General features: G+C 43.2%; 2 protein-coding genes and 1 pseudogene across 2 annotated transcripts in view; all 3 read left to right on the plus strand.

The window, feature by feature from the left end:
• Positions 1–1,232, plus strand: part of LOC109518683 (protocadherin alpha-8-like) — a 4,461-nt pseudogene extending 3,229 nt beyond the window's left edge.
• Positions 1,233–1,753: 521 nt separating this feature from the next.
• Positions 1,754–4,395, plus strand: LOC109518684 (protocadherin alpha-8-like). The gene is made up of 2 exons (XM_019874699.1): positions 1,754–4,095; positions 4,390–4,395. Exons 1-2 carry the CDS (start codon positions 1,927–1,929, stop codon positions 4,393–4,395), a joined length of 2,175 nt encoding a protein of 724 aa, XP_019730258.1. The 5' UTR covers positions 1,754–1,926.
• Positions 4,396–5,880: 1,485 nt separating this feature from the next.
• LOC109518685 (uncharacterized) overlaps positions 5,881–17,382 on the plus strand; it is a 19,236-nt gene continuing 7,734 nt past the window's right edge. Inside the window, exons 1-4 of the mRNA XM_019874700.1 lie at positions 5,881–7,845; positions 8,947–11,352; positions 12,129–14,573; positions 15,374–17,380. Coding sequence (XP_019730259.1) covers positions 5,881–7,845; positions 8,947–11,352; positions 12,129–14,573; positions 15,374–17,380 — 8,823 coding nt within the window. The remainder of the gene's footprint in view (positions 7,846–8,946; positions 11,353–12,128; positions 14,574–15,373; positions 17,381–17,382) is intronic.

Here is a 17,382-nt window from a genome sequence, read left to right on the forward strand (position 1 = left end):
TTTTCTGTGGACCGCTACACGGGCCAGATCCGAACACTTCGCTCCTTCACGGAGACGGACGAGGCTGAGCATCGACTGCTCATCCTGGTCAAAGACAACGGCAACATTTCGCTCTCAGCAACAGCCACCGTGACCGTCAAGCTTGTAGAGCCGAAAGAAGCTTTTGCAGCTTCTGACATCAAAAGTGCAGCAAAAGTGGACGAGGAGGACAACGTGACTTTTTATCTCATCATCACTTTGGGCTCGGTGTCGCTCCTTTTTGTCATCAGCATCATCGTGCTAATCGCCATGCAGTGCTCCAAATCCACAGAGTACACTTCCAAATATCTGCAAGACGCCAATTATGATGGCACACTGTGTCACAGCATCCAATACAGATCAGGAGACAAGCGCTACATGCTAGTCGGCCCCAGAAGGAGTATCGGTCCCCCCGTAGTCCCGGGCAGCCATGCCAACACTCTGGTGCTCCCTGACAGGAGACACACTTCGGGGGAGGTAAGACAGACATTTTTTTTTTCATTTTTACTGAAAGCACACACAAAACACAACGTTTGGTAACATTAAGAACATTGTTTCTCAACTATTGTCGCCTTTGGACCCACATCTTCCTGTTGTGGCAAGGTCACAACTCACATGGAAGTTAAGAACAATCAAGCATTTTTTTAAGTAGCCTCTGAAAATACATACCTACGCTGTTTCAAATGAACTTGAGTGTACTGTATCACCAAAAGCAAATTGCTCGCTATGACGCCCGCAAGACCAAAGGTTGAAAAGTTGAAATGCATTTTGTTTCGTGAGTAAACTTGTGCCTGACTGGACCACGATTAACATTTCCCGTCACTTACTTTTTAAAAAAATATATGTTATTGTTATTATTAGCTCTCCTCAACCCACAAAATGGCTCTACGACCCACTTTTGGGTTCTGATCCACCAGTAGAGAGTCAGTCATTTAGAAAAAAGTTCTTTGAAAAAGACCTTTAAATCCCACTTAATATTTTAGTTTCTGTGTTTGTTTGTTCTTGTCATGACTGAATGGATATTAGTTAATAAAGAAGGCAAAGGTGTCCAAACATATTTTAACCCTGGCAAATTAGTTAGCATCTTCTTCTGGTTGTGATGGACTCAAACAAGACGTTCCATTGTTCGTCAGGCCAGTTGTGAGAATGCTGTTTTACTCAGTCCGTCATTTTCAGGTCTGGCGCTGTCTGTGGTGCTGAACGAATGCCATTGAATCCACATGACTGAAAAGCAGTGTTGGGAAAATTCATTTTTTTCCACGAACTTGTTCAATTCACAAATGTAAAATTAATTATTAACTCAGTAATATAGTCCCCGCACCCTTAATATGTTGCTGTTGACTATTCCCCTCAAAATACAGACATTTCGATGACAGACCCATTCATTCAGTCCATCCACACGAGGCAAGCAACTTCCACCCTGCAGCCATGTTGCTTGAATGCTTTTTTTAAAAATGAGGAATTACAGAACAGCAACAGTCCTGTAGTCCTTTGCGTGCAAGCAGAAATACATTTTGAGGGAGCAACTCGGCTGGGACAGAAAACTAGCTGTCACACACATAGCCAGTCTTCAGGCTACCTACCAGCGACTTCAGAGCGCTCCCAATCCAATTGGTTCTCCATCTTTTTTTCACCACAGCGTCACAGCGCCATAATACCGAGGATAATCGTCCACTGGGTGTCAGTGTTACAACGTGGATGGCCCAGCAAAATGTGCTCTTTTAAAAGAGTGTTATTGCTGGACCACAAAGAACACAATCGCTTCGGCTCGCATGGAGACCTTTCTCTGTCTGAGCGTGTTTCTTTATTTTTAACCACGGGTTACGTGTGGAAAATATTTATTGCTATTCACTTCTGGTGTTTTAAAGAGTTGCTCAAACGAGGATAAAGGAAGAAGGCGGAGAAAAAATGTTTTGGACGCGCCCTGTGCTTTTTTCCCTCGTGATTTGTTACGGACAGCTGGTTTCAGCCCAGCTGAAATATTCCACCGCAGAAGAGGTTAAGGTTGGATCTATTGTTGGGAATGTTGCAAAAGATTTGGGCCTCGACATCGGCACTTTGACGAGCAGGATGTTTCGCCTTGTGTCTGGCGCACAGGACGCGCTGTTTGAGGTAAACCCGAACAATGGGCTTCTGTTGGTGCATAAACGCCTCGATCGCGAGCAGCTGTGCGACAAAAGCGCTGTCTGCGTGATGGATCTCAAAATTGTTGTTGAGAACCCACTGGAGATCCACTATGTCTCCGTGGAAGTGACAGATGCCAACGACCATGCACCGACCTTTGCAGAAAAGGGGAAAATAATAGAAATAGCAGAAAGTACTTTATCTGGTGTACGGTTTCAGTTGCCAGGCGCAAGAGACCCTGATGTTGGAATGAATTCAATCCAGCGTTACAAATTGAGTCAGAATGATCATTTTCAACTTGAAATTCGGGATAGAGATGATGATAAAATTCCATTTTTAGTGTTGCAAAAACAGCTAGACAGGGAAGAGAAAGTGAACCATAGCTTAATTTTGTCTGCTATAGATGGAGGGACACCATCTAAATCTGCAAACCTTAATGTGACGGTACGTGTTCTTGATGTCAATGATAATCGACCTATTTTTTCCAATGAAGGATATTCTGTTGTACTGAAAGAAAATGCAGCATTAGGCACCGCTGTAATCAGAGTGCAAGCCACTGACCTGGATGAGGGAGCGAATGGGGAGGTGGAATATGATTTTGGGGGGGACATGAATGTAGAGGTGAAGCGTCTTTTCAGTCTGGACAAAATATTGGGAGTAATTCGAGTTGATGGGCAAATTGACTTTGAGACATACAATGTTTTCAAGTTAGATGTGCAGGCTTCTGACAAAGGTCAGCCTCCCATGACAACAGACTGCAGAGTCATCATAAAGATTCAAGATGTGAATGACAATAAACCCGACATCGAAGTGACATCAATTACTAGCATGGTGCCAGAAGATGCAAAACACGGGACTGTGATTGCACTCATTAGTATCACCGATAATGATTCAGGCCTTAACGGTAAAGTTATCTGCAGTCTAACAGAAAATGTGCCGCTTGAATTAAAGCCATCATTCAAGGAAAATATGTATTCCTTAGTGACAAAAGACACTTTAGATAGAGAAACGAAATCAAGTTATGACATATCAATAACAGCGACTGACTGTGGTGAACCTGCCCTTTCCACATTCAAAACTGTAAACATCCAGGTAAAAGATGTAAATGATAATATCCCAGAATTCCCACAAAATCCTTTAGAGTTATATCTGACAGAAAACAATGAAGCTGGTGCTTCCGTCTTTTCGGTGAGTGCCTTTGATAAAGACTTAGATGACAATGCTGCAATATCTTATTATATTGTCAGACAGGGGGGTCATACTGATATGACATCTTTCCTGAATGTCAATTCAGAAAATGGCCAAATATCCGCACTGAAAAGTTTTGACTTTGAGACGCTGAAAAGTTTCCAATTCCAAGTGGTGGCCACCGATGGTGGAAGTCCTCCACTGAGCAGCAACGTGACAGTGAAGGTGTTCATTCTGGATCAGAACGACAATGCTCCAGTCATCCTGTATCCAGTCAGCACGAATGGTTCTGCCGAAGGGGTGGAGGAGATTCCCCGCAACCTGAAAGCAGGAGACTGGGTGACTAAAGTCCGAGCCTATGACGCCGATATCGGATATTCACTCTCGGCAACAGCGACTGTGACCATCAAGCTCGTGGAGCCCAAAGAGGCTTTTGCAGCTTCCGACATCAAAAGTGCAGCAAAAGTGGACGAGGAGGACAACGTGACTTTTTATCTCATCATCACTTTGGGCTCGGTGTCGCTCCTTTTTGTCATCAGCATCATCGTGCTGATCGCCATGCAGTGCTCCAAATCCACAGAGTACACTTCCAAATATCTGCAAGACGCCAATTATGATGGCACGCTGTGTCACAGCATCCAGTACAGATCAGGAGACAAGCGCTACATGCTCGTCGGACCCAGAATGAGTATCGGTTCGACCGTAGTCCCGGGCAGCCACGCCAACACTCTGGTGCTCCCTGACAGGAGACACACTTCCGGGGAGGTAAGAAAAATGCAAAAAACATTTCTGTCGCTCATGTTTTATATGTGCTTTCAACAATTACATCGATATCTTGTTTTTGTTGACTTTGTCTTTTGCAGTAAGGCAATCGCTTTCAATATCCTACTAGTCTGACATTTGACCTCAACTTTCCTCAAACCATTTGATCTCAGTTGAATTATTGCTGTGACACTTTGTTTTGATTCTTCTAAACGTACACATATTCCAAAGCACACCCAAAGGAATCTTCCTATACCTACAAGTCAGTTGAGTGAAATGCTAAATGTACCTTGCTAGGTTTGACCTTTTTCCCCGGATAAGTGCATTCAAGGCCTTTCAGTATATTGCAAATCAAAAAGTTTACATTGATGTATATATTTTTTTAACAGACATTAGTCAATGAGAGTTATAATGCACATATTTTCAGATACCATAATTCTATTGCCCTTGGAATATAACAATTATTGTGTGCAAATAGGGTGGCCCAGTGGTCAACTGGTTAGCACCTTGGCCTCACAGTACAGAGGTCGCGGGTTCGATTCCGGCTCCAGTTTTTTTGTGTGGAGTTTGCATATTCTCTCCGTGCCTGCGTGGGTTCTCTCTGGGTATTCCGGTTTCCTTCCACATTCCGGAAACATGCATGGCTGGCTGATTGAACACTCAAAATTGTCCCTAGGTGTAAGTGTGAGCGTGGATGGTTGTTTGTCTATGTGTGCCCTGCGATGGGCTGGCAACCTGTTCAGGGTGTACCTCGCCTCCTGCCCGAAGACAGCTTGGAAGGGCCCAGGCGCACCCACGACCCTTGTGAGCTGATCAGAAAGTGGATGGATGGATGTGTCCAAATAATTTGGAATGTTCATGACACTGCAATAATATGTGGGCATGTGTTCAGTAAAGTAATCACTGATGAGAAACATAACTCATGGTCTGACTGTTGACTTCAGTTTTGTTTCAGAAACATTTCGTTAGAAATGCTTGGATGAGTGGATTTGTGGCTTTGACGGTTCAATTCTACTTTTTGTTTTTTGTTTTTTTTTTAATTACTGATACCAAAACCTACCCATCTTACCTGCCTATCAATTAAGTTTGCAAAATTTGTCTACCAAGGTTATACGTTTCATGCCTATACTGTACTTCATGTACTGTCTAATCTGTGGCCTATTGTAGTTAAATGGTGTAACTTTCGTGATTCAGGTTTTTTTTTAACTTAAATAGTGAGTAGTGTACTGCACATGCTTCTCAAATATCATGACTTTTTTTGACAATGCAATACAAAAATCAGGGTGTGTTTATAGAATTTGAAGGATAATGATGTGGCAGTATTTCTGTGTACACGTTGTGCAAAAAAACTGTCACTCCTTGTGCAGATTAGCAAAAACATGTTTTATTTTTTTTGTTTGTTTTCTTTTGGTCGTCGTTCTGAATCGTTGAATCATTTATGTTGATGAGACACTTGGCCTCATTTAATGAAACGAATGGTTGTAGCTTTGATTGTTTCGCAAGAATGCGGATAGTACATGGACAGAACCATGACAGAAAACGTTGCAGTGTGGCAAGGTAAATATTTGTGACTAACGTGTGACGTCCTAAAAGCAGTTCATGCTTGCTACCTCTTGGTGTCACTATGACATCAGGAGACCACAAATCGCTTGGCACTCCTCTCAGTCGTCTTTTGTCTGAATGGAGCAAAGGAAGCCGCGCGGACCAAATGCTGCAGTGCGTTCGGTCATTTCGCTCTTGTAACCGTGTCTGGTACCGGAACTGGGTTCGGTTCTGTGTTGGATAACCATGGGAAACGTTCCTACAATCTGTGAAAAGGGACGCCTCTGCTTTGGCTTTTATCTGGCTCTGCTGATTTTGTTTGGAGAGCATGTTCGGGCTCAGATAAGGTACTCTGTTCCTGAGGAGGTAAAAGACGGGACTGTGGTGGGAAACATCGCCAAGGATCTTGGGCTCGACATCAGCAGCTTGACCGATCGACGGTTCCGCGTCGTGTCTGGATCCAAGGAGTCTATTTTTGAGGTAAATACGAACAATGGGGCTCTGTATGTGCACAAACATATTGACAGAGAAGAGCTGTGCCAGGGCGGTGCTGCATGTCTCCTGGAGCTCAAAATCATTGTGGAAAACCCTCTTGAAATCCACTACGTGCTGGTCGAAATCGCAGACGTGAACGACCACGCTCCGAGCTTCCCCGAAGGCGAGCAGGTGTTCGAAATCGCCGAGCACACTTTGCCAGGGAGGAGATTTCAATTGCACACAGCCCGGGATCCAGATGCAGGGACCAACTCCATCCGTACATACACCTTGACGCAAAATGATCATTTTGAGGTCAATATCCGTCAAAGCGACGTGGGGAAGGTCCCATTTCTGGTGCTGAAGAAATCTTTGGACCGGGAACACAAGGACAAACATTCGCTGCTGGTCACAGCGGTCGATGGAGGTAAACCTCCACTTTCAGGCACTCTAAATGTGTCCATTGTTGTTCTTGACATCAATGACAATAGACCCATTTTTAGCCAGGAGATTTATGAAATTACAATTGCAGAAAATATTGAAACTGGCACTTCCGTATTCAGAGCGAACGCAACAGATCCAGATGAAGGAAGTAATGGAGAAATTGACTACATCTTTTCAAAAACGTTAAGCAGAGATATTTATGACATTTTTGAAATGGATAAAGGAACTGGAGAGATTTATGTAAAAGGAAAAATTGATTTTGAAGAAAAAGATGTGTATGAGCTGGAAATTGATGCATCAGATAAAGGAACACCTCCTCTGACAGGAGAATGTAGAATTATAATAAAAATCAAAGATGTCAATGACAATACTCCACAAATAGAAGTGACATCATTGTCAAAAAAAGTGTCTGAAGATTCTAAACCCGGTACAGTTATTTCCCTTATTAGTGTCACAGATAAAGACTCCGGTGTGAATGCTAAAGTTATTTCACAAATTACAAATAACGTACCATTTGAATTAAAACCGTCTTACAAGGAGAACATGTACTCAGTTGTCACCAAAACATTTTTGGATAGAGAGGATGTGCCACAATATGAATTAATAATAAAAGCTATAGATTGTGGTAAGCCTCCTCTATCGGCGATTAAAACTCTGAGCATCCAAGTGGCTGACGTAAATGATAACAGTCCACATTTTGAACAAACTCCGTTAGAATTCTATCTTTTTGAAAACAATATTGCCGGAGCATATGCATTTTCCGTGAGTGCAACAGAAAAAGACGTAGATGAAAATGGGGCCATTTCATATCAAATATTTAGAGATGGAAAGACAAATGACATTGCATCTTTCCTCAACATTAATTCTGACAATGGACAAATTTCAGCCCTGAAAAGCTTTGACTTTGAGACACTGAAAAGTTTCCAATTCCAAGTGGTGGCGACCGATGGTGGAAGTCCTCCACTGAGCAGCAACGTGACAGTGAAGGTGTTCATTCTGGATCAGAACGACAACGCTCCAGTCATCCTGTATCCAGTCAGCTCCAACGGTTCTGCCGAAGGAGTGGAAGAAATTCCCCGGAATCTCAAAGCAGGAGACTTGGTGACTAAAGTCCGAGCCTATGATGCCGATATCGGATACAACGGCTGGTTGCTGTTTTCGCTGCAGCAAGTCAGCGACCACAGTCTGTTTTCGTTGGATCGCTACACGGGCCAGATCCGAACACTTCGTTCCTTCACGGAGACGGACGAGGCTGAGCATCGACTGCTCATCCTGGTCAAAGACAACGGCAACGTCAAAATTTTCCAATGGCAGAGTTTTTTTGTTGTCTGATTTCATAATTTAAAACTTCGACTGTTTAAATATGTCAATATTATACCCCTTACGTCAAATTGTACTTTTTGGGTCTGTCGTGGCTACTTTCGGACAACCAGAACCACAAACTCTTTTGTATTTCCTTGTCATGGACTGAATCCCATGTGCCTGAAATGGGTTGCATTCAAGACTTCCCCTCTTCATATTAAATCGTTTGTCAACATGGACGGGAGAGCTTCATCGTGTTGTATTGTCACCTTCTGAAAGAAGCTTTTAATGGCTAACTACGCACTAATGGAGCAAATGAATGACACAGTTTTCATTTAAAAAAGTAGAAATACATTATGCTCCCCATTGAAAAGACTTACATTTTAATTTAAGAGGTTTACGGCCTCACTGCTGGTTGTACAAAATTTACTCTTAGCAATGTGAGAAAAAGGGTGTTGCTAAATAAATTTAGTGTTTGACTTACATCAGTTCTTCTCATTCATATTAATAACAATTGATTCATTTTCAATGTAACACTTTAGATTCCAGTTTATTTGCACAATGCCCTACTTTTTAAAACACTTTATGCAATAAAAGTAGCGAAAACATTTTTTTTAATCATTTATTATTGGAAAGCAAAATAAAATGCTAAATAAAATGTCAATAACGTTGATCCCTGACGCCATTGTCGGAATTTGTGCAATTTAATCAGGCAATTCTAAACTGCACATTAAAAACGGGGAAGGCAGAAAAACAAAAGCAGCAATTTGTGCCACGACTTAAAACGTTGTGGATGTTGCCCTCTGAGGTTGTGTAGCCTGCTGGCTGTTGCACTAAAATATATGCACTTGCATATGGGATTTGATTGGCGGCTCTAAATTAATATTCCTTACGTGTTGTGCCGTGATATGAATTAGGGCAGTAATATTCCTTCCCCCTTGGTGTCACTGTAATATCAGCAAGCGCAAAACGGACGCAGTCCCACCCTTGGAACATCCTTTGTTTGCCACAGCTCACCATTCAAAACAGATACGTGGACCAGGAGGATTTGCATGTACTTTCCACAGAGACATATTTTCATCGCTGTGAAAGGGACGGCATATTGTTCATAAAAGAAGAGAGGATATCGTGTCTTTGATGTCTGTTGGAACGATGGGGAGTGGAAAAGGTTGCGGCCGCTGGCTGGCTTTTGTTTTGTCTCTGCTTTTTTATTTGGGAGAACGAGCTTGGGCTGAACTTCGTTACTCCGTTCCAGAGGAGGTGAAAGAGGGAACTGTGGTTGGAAACGTTGCCAAGGATCTTGGCCTGGATAAGTATTCTCTGGTGGATCGACAGTTTCGCGTGGTGTCTGGTACGAAAGAAACGTTTTTCCAAGTCAGGCCGGACAGTGGTGCATTGGTGGTCCGTCGGAAAATCGACCGAGAAGCGCTTTGTGAGGGCAGCGCAGCGTGTGCCATGGAGCTGAAAATTCTCGTTGAAAACCCGCTGGAAATGCATCACGTCGTGGTGGAAATTACTGACGTGAACGATCACTCTCCGAGCTTTTCAGACGAAGAGCAGGTATTTGAAATAGCCGAGCATTTGTCTCCTGGGACGCGTTTTCAGCTGCTCGCAGCTCGTGATCCAGATGCTGGAACGAACTCGGTGCGCACATACACTTTGACGGCCAATGAACATTTTGAACTGGATATAAGCCCCAATGACGAGGAGAAAATACCTTTTATGGTGCTGAAAAGGCCTTTAGACCGAGAACAGAATAGTAAGCATTTTCTATTGGTTACTGCAGTTGATGGGGGAAAGCCACAAAAATCAAGCACACTAAATGTGACAATTATTGTTCTTGATACTAATGATAATCGCCCAACGTTTAGTCAAGACACTTATTCTGTGGAAATAAAAGAAAATGTGCCAATTGGCGTAAGCATTATAAGGGTAAATGCCACAGATCCCGACGAAGGAACAAATGGTGAAATAGAATTTAGCTTGGGCAAAACATTGCAAAATGTGAACGACATTTTTGAATTAGACAAGATAAGTGGGCTCATTAGGTTGAAAGGGCCTGTTGATTTTGAGGACTCGGAGATTTATAGACTTGATATTCATGCATCTGATAAAGGGCAGCCTCCTTTAACTGGGAGGTGTCGAATTATTGTGAAAATAAAAGATGTCAATGATAACCCTCCTGAAATAGAAGTCACATCCCTGTCAAGCAAAGTATCTGAAGATTCCAAACCCGGGACAGTGATTTCCCTCATTAGTGTAACGGATAAAGACTCTGCTGTGAATGGTAAAATTATTTCACAGATTACCAATGATGTGCCATTTGAATTAAAACCTTCCTACAAAGAAAACATTTACTCAGTCGTCACCAAGGAATATTTAGATAGAGAGGAAGTGTCGCAGTACAAAATAACCATCACGGCGACAGACTGTGGTGAACCTCCCTTGTCTACTTTTCAAACGTTAAGCATTCAAATATCAGATGTGAATGATAATAAACCACATTTCCACCAGTACCCACTTAACTTTTACCTTTCGGAAAATAATATTGCTGGACAGTCAGTGTTTTCTGTTAGCGCAACAGATAAGGATGTGAATGTAAATGCTGCTATTTCTTACAATATTATTAGAGCAGGGGTTGAAAATGATGTCACATCTTTTCTACATATAAATTCAGAGAATGGGCAGATCACTGCACTAAAAAGTTTTGACTTTGAGACGCTGAAAAGTTTCCAATTCCAAGTGGTGGCCACCGATGGTGGAAGTCCTCCACTGAGCAGCAACGTGACAGTGAAGGTGTTCATTCTGGATCAGAACGACAACGCTCCAGTCATCCTGTATCCAGTCAGCTCCAACAGTTCTGCCGAAGGGGTGGAGGAGATTCCCCGCAACCTGAAAGCAGGAGACTTGGTGACTAAAGTCCGAGCCTATGACGCCGATATCGGATACAACGGCTGGTTGCTGTTTTCGCTGCAGCAAGTCAGCGACCACAGTCTGTTTTCTTTGGACCGCTACACGGGCCAGATCCGAACACTTCGCTCCTTCACGGAGACGGACGAGGCTGAGCATCGACTGCTCATCCTGGTCAAAGACAACGGCAACGTTTCGCTCTCGGCAACAGCTACTGTGACCATCAGACTTGTGGAGCCCAAAGAGGCTTTTGCAGCTTCCGATGTCAAAAGTGCATCAAAAGAGGACGAAGAGGACAATGTGACTTTTTATCTCATCATCACTTTGGGCTCGGTGTCGCTCCTTTTTGTCATCAGCATCATCGTGCTGATCGCCATGCAGTGCTCCAAATCCATGGAGTACACTTCCAAATATCTGCAAGACGCCAATTATGATGGCACGCTGTGTCACAGCATCCAGTACAGATCAGGAGACAAGCGCTACATGCTAGTCGGACCCAGAATGAGTATCGGTTCGACCGTAGTTCCGGGCAGCCACGCCAACACTCTGGTGCTCCCTGACAGGAGACACACTTCGGGGGAGGTAAGAATCTGACAAACAATAACCTTCAAAGGCTGTGCACTGCATTGTTGATTGACATGTTAATCCCCTGCCCGACATGCGTGTGGAGGGATGTATCGTTGAAATCATCATCTTTTCACTACCGTGCAATACAGTTCCTGCTTTCCTGTAACAAATGAAATTTCAGTCTGTCATTGCTTTTGTTCGGACTGCCGAGGTCCAGTGTTGGAAATCATCATGCCCTTGCCAAGGGGTAACTTTATGTACTGCTCTCTGGATCCCAAAAAGCGTTGCCTAACTATGAAGAAAGTACGTTAATTTTTGGTCGGATGAGTGAAGTGAGGAGAGGATCATGCTGCTCTCCAAGGTGCTGAAATTTCAACTGGATTCTTTCGCTCGAAGAAAAGAGGGAACTGTGTAATTCCTGAACCTCTTGACTAGTCTATTTTTCACGAGTACAGATATTTTTTAGTATTTTTTTCTTTTTTTTTAATAGAAAAAACAGCCACCACTATTGAAGACTAAATCTGTCTCCCATAGCAATTACTTAGTGATTATTTATTTATTTATTTATTACATATGATTGTTCTTCTTTCATTTTCTTGATGAATAAAGTCACATGGTATAGTGCATGTATTTGATAATTGATAATGAAACTATTTATAATATCCTGAAGATGTCGCTGTGACACCAATAAGGCCATTAACAAGCGGGTCCTGCTGTGGGCTTTTGTCTGCAATCTAAAGAGAGCGTTCATTTGTTCCGGGACTCCGAATAGTGCGGTTTGATTTCTGATGACATTGCCACCATCGCTGGGACTGGACAGATTTATTATTGTTATTATTTTTTTTTTTGTGTGGCGCGCTCGTCTTGTTTACATAACAATGAAAGGAGAACGAGGACGTCAAACAAGGAGGTTATTGTGCTTTCTTCTGCATTCGTCTCTGCTGTTGTTTTTCGGGGAGTGTGCTTTGGCCGAGCTTCGTTACTCTATTCCCGAGGAAATGGCGACTGCAACTGTTGTGGGCAACGTTGCAAAAGATCTCGGACTGGACAGAAGCTCACTGAGTGACAGGCGTTTCAGAGTGGTGTCAGAAGCCGTGGACGCATATTTCGAGGTAAACGCAGACAATGGCGCCCTGCAAGTCCGACGCAAAATTGACCGGGAGGAGCTTTGTCAGGGGAGCGCCGCCTGCTTGATGGAGCTCAAGATCCTGGTTGAGAATCCCCTTGAGGTGCATTATATTGTGGTGGATATCATAGATGTGAACGACCACAGTCCTGTTTTTTCCCAAAAGAAACAGATTTTTGAAATAGCTGAACATTCATCACCAGGAACACGATTCCAGCTGCACGCAGCCAGTGATCCAGATGCTGGAATGAACTCGGTGCGCACGTACACGCTATCGCCTAATGAACACTTTGAACTCGATATTGTTCAAAGTGACGATGAAAAACTACCCTTTTTGGTTCTGAAGAGGTCATTAGACAGAGAACATAAAAATAGGCACTTCCTATTTGTTACTGCAATAGATGGAGGGAAACCTCAAAAGTCAGGCATGCTTAATGTTTCCATTATTGTGCTTGACATCAATGATAATCGACCCATTTTTAATCAGGACACTTATAATGTTGAAATTTACGAAAATGTGGCAGGTGGTACAATTGTAACACGAGTGAACGCAACAGATCCAGACGAAGGTACAAACGGTGAAATAGAATATAGCCTGAGCAAGACTTTGGCAAGCAAAGTGTCTGATATTTTTGAAATCGATAGCTTGAGTGGCCAAATTAAGTTGAAAGGGCCGGTGAACTACGAGGAATCGGAGATTTATAAAATAGAAATTGAGGCCTCTGACAAAGGAACACCACCACTGACAAGCAGGTGTCGTGTGGTTGTGAAAATAAAAGATGTCAATGATAATCCACCTGTCATCGAAGTGACGTCACTGTCAAATAAAGTGTTAGAGGACTCAAAGCCTGGTACGGTTATTTCCCTTATTAGTGTTAAGGATAAAGACTCTGGTGTAAATGGTAAAATCATTTTGCATATCACCAACAATGTCCCTTTTGAATTAAAACCTTCCTATAAGGAGAACACATATTCAGTTGTTACAAAGGGATTCTTGGATCGTGAAGAAGTTTCTCATTATGAAATAACAATTCAAGCTACAGATTGCGGAGATCCTCCTTTGTCTAGTTCTAGAACATTTGTCATCGAGTTATCTGACGTGAATGACAACAATCCATGTTTTGAACAAAGCCCGTTTAATTTTTACCTGGTAGAAAACAACATCGCAGGAGCATCAGTGTTCTCCTTAAGGGCAATTGATAATGACGTGAATGAAAATGCGGTTATTCAATACAAAATAGCTCGAACTGAGAAGGATAACGCAGTAACATCTTTTATGAATATAAATTCTGAAAATGGAGACGTCGCCGCATTAAAAAGTTTCGATTTTGAGACTGTGAAAAGTTTCCAATTTCAAGTAGTGGCCACCGACGGTGGAAGTCCTCCACTGAGCAGCAACGTGACAGTGAAGGTGTTCATTCTGGATCAGAACGACAACGCTCCAGTCATCCTGTATCCAGTCAGCGCCAACGGTTCTGCTGAAGGGGTGGAGGAAATTCCCCGCAACCTGAAAGCAGGAGACTTGGTGACTAAAGTCCGAGCCTATGATGCCGATATCGGATATAACGGCTGGTTGCTGTTTTCGCTGCAGCAAGTCAGCGACCACAGTCTGTTTTCTTTGGACCGCTACACGGGCCAGATCCGAACACTTCGCTCCTTCACGGAGACGGATGAGGCTGAGCATCGACTGCTCATCCTGGTCAAAGACAATGGCAACATTTCACTGTCGGCAACAGCCACTGTGATCGTCAAACTTGTGGAGCCCAAAGAGGCTTTTGCAGCTACCGATGTGAAAAGTGCAGCAAAAGTGGACGAGGAGGACAACGTGACTTTTTATCTCATCATCACTTTGGGCTCAGTGTCGCTCCTTTTTGTCATCAGCATCATCGTGCTGATCGCCATGCAGTGCTCCAAATCCACAGAGTACACTTCCAAATATCTGCAAGACGCCAATTATGATGGCACGCTGTGTCACAGCATCCAGTACAGATCAGGAGACAAGCGCTACATGCTAGTCGGACCCAGAATGAGTATCGGTTCCACCGTAGTCCCGGGCAGCCACGCCAACACTCTGGTGCTCACTGACACGCGACACAATTGTGATGAAAAACACTTGGCATCATCCTGCTGTTGTTTCAGTTGGCTGTTATTTATTTGTAGGTATATTCCACTTGAAATAACACATGAGCATTGCTTCTCTTTGCGTTTTCCGGCAGTCATACTTCCCATCAGGAGTCAGGCTTATGATGGGATCAAGATGGCCTGATCAACAATAATCTATATTCAGCCCAGTTTTGCATTTCACTGTGGTTTGCTTTCCTGCAGTATAAAAATGAGTACTGTACAGTATTCAAAGATTAAAATTGCAGTTATTCGCACAACAGTAAATAAATAGTTCCCCCTACAGTATATACATTTTTTACACACAGGTACATATATCAGGAACATTAAAAAAATTAATAAAACAGAAACAACAAATACGCCACGATATTTGACATTTTACAGTTTAGTAGTGAGCTCAAACGGAGGTGGATGTGACTTAGCTGTCTGTTATAAATGCACACAATATCAAAAGAGCACGCTGTCTCGTGTTTTTATGGGTGCAAAAATCCACAATAAACATTAAATATTTACCCTTCTGCAGCTGGCATCCAAACTCCACACATTTGAGTCGTGTTCGGACGTCACGTGTTCACCGCATGACAGAAAACGTTGCAGTGTGGCAAGGTAAATATTTGTGACTAACGTGTGACGTCCTAAAAGCAGTTCATGCTTGCTACCTCTTGGTGTCACTATGACATCAGGAGACCACAAATCGCTTGGCACTCCTCTCAGTCGTCTTTTGTCTGAATGGAGCAAAGGAAGCCGCGCGGACCAAATGCTGCAGTGCGTTCGGTCATTTCGCTCTTGTAACCGTGTCTGGTACCGGAACTGGGTTCGGTTCTGTGTTGGATAACCATGGGAAACGGTACTACAATCTGTGAAAAGGGACGCATCTGCTTTGGCTTTTATCTGGCTCTGCTGATTTTGTTTGGAGAGCATGTTCGGGCTCAGATAAGGTACTCTGTTCCCGAGGAGGTAAAAGACGGGACTGTGGTGGGAAACATCGCCAAGGATCTTGGGCTCGACATCAGCAGCTTGACCGATCGACGGTTCCGCGTCGTGTCTGGATCCAAGGAGTCTATTTTTGAGGTAAATACGAACAATGGGGCTCTGTATGTGCACAAACATATTGACAGAGAAGAGCTGTGCCAGGGCGGTGCTGCATGTCTCCTGGAGCTCAAAATCATTGTGGAAAACCCTCTTGAAATCCACTACGTGCTGGTCGAAATCGCAGACGTGAACGACCACGCTCCGAGCTTCCCCGAAGGCGAGCAGGTGTTCGAAATCGCCGAGCACACTTTGCCAGGGAGGAGATTTCAATTGCACACAGCCCGGGATCCAGATGCAGGGACCAACTCCATCCGTACATACACCTTGACGCAAAATGATCATTTTGAGGTCAATATTCGTCAAAGCGACGTGGGGAAGGTCCCATTTCTGGTGCTGAAGAAATCTTTGGACCGGGAACACAAGGACAAACATTCGCTGCTGGTCACTGCGGTCGATGGAGGTAAACCTCCACTTTCAGGCACTCTAAATGTGTCCATTGTTGTTCTTGACAGCAATGACAATAGACCCATTTTTAGCCAGGAGATTTATGAAATTACAATTACAGAAAATATTGAAACTGGCACGTCCATATTCAGAGTGAACGCAACAGATCCAGATGAAGGAAGTAATGGAGAAATTGACTACATCCTTTCAAAAACGTTAAGTAGAGATATTTATGACATTGTTGAAATGGATAAAGGAACTGGAGAGATTTATGTAAAAGGAAAAATTGATTTTGAAGAAAAAGATGTGTATGAGCTGGAAATTGATGCATCAGATAAAGGAACACCTCCTCTGACAGGAGAATGTAGAATTATAATAAAAATCAAAGATGTCAATGACAATACTCCACAAATAGAAGTGACATCATTGTCAAAAAAAGTGTCTGAAGATTCTAAACCCGGTACAGTTATTTCCCTTATTAGTGTCACAGATAAAGACTCCGGTGTGAATGCTAAAGTTATTTCACAAATTACAAATAACGTACCATTTGAATTAAAACCGTCTTACAAGGAGAACATGTACTCAGTTGTCACCAAAACATTTTTGGATAGAGAGGATGTGCCACAATATGAATTAATAATAAAAGCTATAGATTGTGGTAAGCCTCCTCTATCGGCGATTAAAACTCTGAGCATCCAAGTGGCTGACGTAAATGATAACAGTCCACATTTTGAACAAACTCCGTTAGAATTCTATCTTTTTGAAAACAATATTGCCGGAGCATATGCATTTTCCGTGAGTGCAACAGAAAAAGACGTAGATGAAAATGGGGCCATTTCATATCAAATATTTAGAGATGGAAAGACAAATGACATTGCATCTTTCCTCAACATTAATTCTGACAATGGACAAATTTCAGCCCTGAAAAGCTTTGACTTTGAGACACTGAAAAGTTTCCAATTCCAAGTGGTGGCGACCGATGGTGGAAGTCCTCCACTGAGCAGCAACGTGACAGTGAAGGTGTTCATTCTGGATCAGAACGACAACGCTCCAGTCATCCTGTATCCAGTCAGCTCCAACGGTTCTGCCGAAGGAGTGGAAGAAATTCCCCGGAATCTCAAAGCAGGAGACTTGGTGACTAAAGTCCGAGCCTATGATGCCGATATCGGATACAACGGCTGGTTGCTGTTTTCGCTGCAGCAAGTCAGCGACCACAGTCTGTTTTCGTTGGATCGCTACACGGGCCAGATCCGAACACTTCGTTCCTTCACGGAGACGGACGAGGCTGAGCATCGACTGCTCATCCTGGTCAAAGACAACGGCAACGT

This window comes from Hippocampus comes, unplaced genomic scaffold (genome assembly GCF_001891065.2).
Source record: "Hippocampus comes isolate QL1 unplaced genomic scaffold, H_comes_QL1_v1.1 scaffold118, whole genome shotgun sequence".
Taxonomy (NCBI): domain Eukaryota; kingdom Metazoa; phylum Chordata; class Actinopteri; order Syngnathiformes; family Syngnathidae; genus Hippocampus; species Hippocampus comes.

Bases quoted from the DNA above. Each gene is read 5' to 3' on its own strand.
- LOC109518684 (XM_019874699.1), top strand. From the start codon at position 1,927: ATGTTTTGGACGCGCCCTGTGCTTTTTTCCCTCGTGATTTGTTACGGA.